This window comes from Notothenia coriiceps, unplaced genomic scaffold (genome assembly GCF_000735185.1).
Source record: "Notothenia coriiceps isolate Sejong01 unplaced genomic scaffold, NC01 NC01_scaffold00013325, whole genome shotgun sequence".
NCBI lineage: Eukaryota > Metazoa > Chordata > Actinopteri > Perciformes > Nototheniidae > Notothenia > Notothenia coriiceps.
The window spans coordinates 11,536-14,503 of record NW_011346026.1 but is presented as its reverse complement, the minus strand read 5'-3'; the positions used below and the strand labels follow the sequence as shown (position 1 = coordinate 14,503).

At 41.1% G+C, this 2,968-nt stretch overlaps 1 protein-coding gene across 1 annotated transcript in view; it reads right to left on the bottom strand.

Moving 5' to 3' along the window:
- Window positions 1-517: 517 nt before the first annotated feature.
- The window catches only part of LOC104947885 (THAP domain-containing protein 4-like), a gene marked incomplete at its 3' end in the record, with an annotated part of 4,193 nt that continues 1,742 nt past the window's right edge, over window positions 518-2,968 (bottom strand). Inside the window, exons 2-4 of the mRNA XM_010773996.1 lie at window positions 2,143-2,491; window positions 798-912; window positions 518-651 (exon numbers count right to left, since the gene is read on the bottom strand). Coding sequence (XP_010772298.1) covers window positions 518-651; window positions 798-912; window positions 2,143-2,491 — 598 coding nt within the window. The remainder of the gene's footprint in view (window positions 652-797; window positions 913-2,142; window positions 2,492-2,968) is intronic.

Here is a 2,968-nt window from a genome sequence, read left to right as displayed (position 1 = left end):
ACATCTCCCGTCTCGCACCACACACCAAGACGGCCGTCACGTTGGCACATTTCACTTCTTTCTTTCAGAATGAGGCGAAAAGTATTAAAAGAGGGGAAAATCACTCCAAGTCGGGGCATGTTGAGAGCTGTACACACACAAGGTCAGTTCATAAGAGCCAGCATGCGGGAACGGCTTTACAAGGTTTCTGTGAGTAACACAAGTGTATTGTGTAACGTTAATGACATCACTTACGCGACTCTGGGATTTGTAGTCTTTCTAGTTGCGTATTTTTCATAGTCTTATATTTCAACTGTTTTACGACAAACTTTTTTGACATGGAAATTATTCTTGTAAGATTGACAAACATCATATGTGTAATTCGTGGCACAATTCAAATGGGATCGAAAGATAATCTTTCTCTCTCCATTGACTTCAATACAACATTTTTCAGAAATAAGGTCCCATGGTTCGGAAGTAGATGGGCGGGACTTCGCCTCTCTATAGCATTTCGTAAGCTCTTTAAAGATGTTCTGACCTGCAGTCGAGCCAGTATGGAGGTCTTCTTGGAGTTTGATGAATACGAACGTGAACAAGACAAACTGCAGAATCGCTTCGTCTTGGAGAAGAAGGTGTTAAAGTCGCCGGTGGTGCCGCACATCTCACACACCACTGGGAAGATAAATAAAAACATTGGGCATTAAACACCCTCAACTCTTTTCTACAGTCCCTTTGTATTATAGGGATGTTTTGTAGAGAATTTAAATCCTTCATTTAGACTGAATATTTCCATTTTTAGTTCCTCATTTACTCCTCACCTGTCTGTTCTTCACTTTTCTCTCCCGGCATCATCCCTCCGCTTGTTGGCTGTTCTTCGTCACTTTCTCCCGTGCTTTCATCAGACTGAATGGGCGCAATTTCAATATGTTCTCCCTGATTACAGATACAAAAAACGAAGTGGTAAATAGGAGGTGTAAATGTAAAATGGGGCCAAACCACCAATAAGCGCTACAACCCCAGTCCTGAATGAGTGTACTTTGGTCGTCTCTTTGTCAATTTGCAGTTATCTTTGTGAAGATGTTTGGTTCTTTTTTTGTTAATAATGGCTGTGTTTGCAGATATTTTGTTTTTATCTGGTTGATTGGTGAGTCTCCATGCAGTATTTTTTGGTCTCTTCGTAATAATTTGAAGTTGTTTTGTGTGTCTCTGGTTTTAACCACATTCAAAGTAGTTTGATGTTTGATGTCTCTTTGTACTAGTCTTATTTATTTTGGTACTCATTTTGTGTCTCTTTCTGGTTGTTTTCCCCTTTTCAGAGTCATTGTGAGTCTCCTGCACCTCTTTGCACTTGTTTTGGTCACTTTGGGTGTTTTTGTCTTTATTTTTTCGTAATTGAATTTAAATAAATGGTGGAAGGAGTTCCCCATTGATATCAGGAGAGCAGGAAGTCAACAGATATTCAATCGCAAACTAAAAACAAATTTAATTTAGCTTGTACCTTGGCTATTTAAAAAGGGGGGGCACTTAAAGGTGGGGTAGGTAATTCACTTCAGAAACACTTGTTATATTCCATGGAATGCTCTTAACATCCCGATAGCAATGAATACATTAAATGCTTTGACAATAAATACATAAAAAAAATTAATCTGTGGAAGCCGTGGTGCTGTACAAAGCACGACCAATCATCTGAGCCGGCTAAAGTAACTGGATGGCCTACCTGCCTGTCAGCCTTCCATCTGTGCACAAACTTATCTCGTGCCCTCATTGGTCATGTGCGCGTTCGTGTGTGTTGGAGGAGGGGCTCTGTAAGGAAGTCTGAAGGGAGGGGCAGATCTTTTTTCGGCTGCGTACTTTCAAATTCTAGCGCACTCGAGCTGGTTTCTCCGTTCTTACCTACCCTACCTTTAAGACTAACTAATGCCTCAGCACATACAATGGTCTGTCTTACTTGAAGCAGATATATCTGCACTTTTTGAGTTGCTTCTTTATGATTTATTGCACTTATTGTAAGTGACTACTCTTCCTAGTTGTTACTTGTCTCTTTCAGCAATCCCTCCATGACTTTACATCATCAATGTAAACAACCAAGAGGCTCGTTTGAAGCACTTAAAGAAACGTTCTCTCCGCAGTGACCTTTCCTTCTCCAGGATAATAACTACTCACACTTGTGCGCTCTCTCGGTTCTGCAGTAATGCCCCGGCGTTGGATGGCAGGCAGGCAGTGAATGCATCCCACGCCGCTGCAGGAGGAACATCTTGGACGGATGAATATTGTCGGAGCGGCTCCAGGTTTCAGTTTCAGAGCTCCAGAGGGGAGTTTGGGCTCAAAGTACTCCCTCCCAAAGTGCTCGCTGCACAGGTGGGAGTTGGGCGTGGCGACCCATTGGCTTCGGGTGCGCTGGACCTGCTTCTCCCATTTGCAAAACTCATCTTGGTCCTTGGGGAATTTAAAAAGCGTCACATCATCTTCTGCAGTTTTGCCGCATCCATAGGCCACACAGTGGTAAGGCATCCTGTGACGACATCAAATATGAAACAGAACACAGTCAGAGCCATGGTCAGCTGGAAGTCATTGTCGGTCTATATTATTCAGGAAACTTCCGAAGTACATTTAAAAACTTTGCACCCTTTCATTTGTATTATATATACTATTTTGTATATTCTTTCCCACTATGACTATGTATGTCATTAAGTATGGTATTCCTTCTTTATTTATTTTTTATTATTACATTATTATTATTACATTGCATTTAGCTGACGACTTACAATAAGTACAACAACATATTTCTTGTTGGCTGTTCTGTTTGTCTTCTATGTTGAAAAAGGGAAGCATGATTTCCACCCCAAAGAAGTCTGTACTATTGCTTACACTTGTATGCTTCTTCGCAATACAAATATTTGAAACGAAAAATCCTCTCTGTATCATAAAGCATAAATGAACAGTGTCAGTGGGTATGTACCATTATTCTCCTTTGACTGCCAAGGCACAC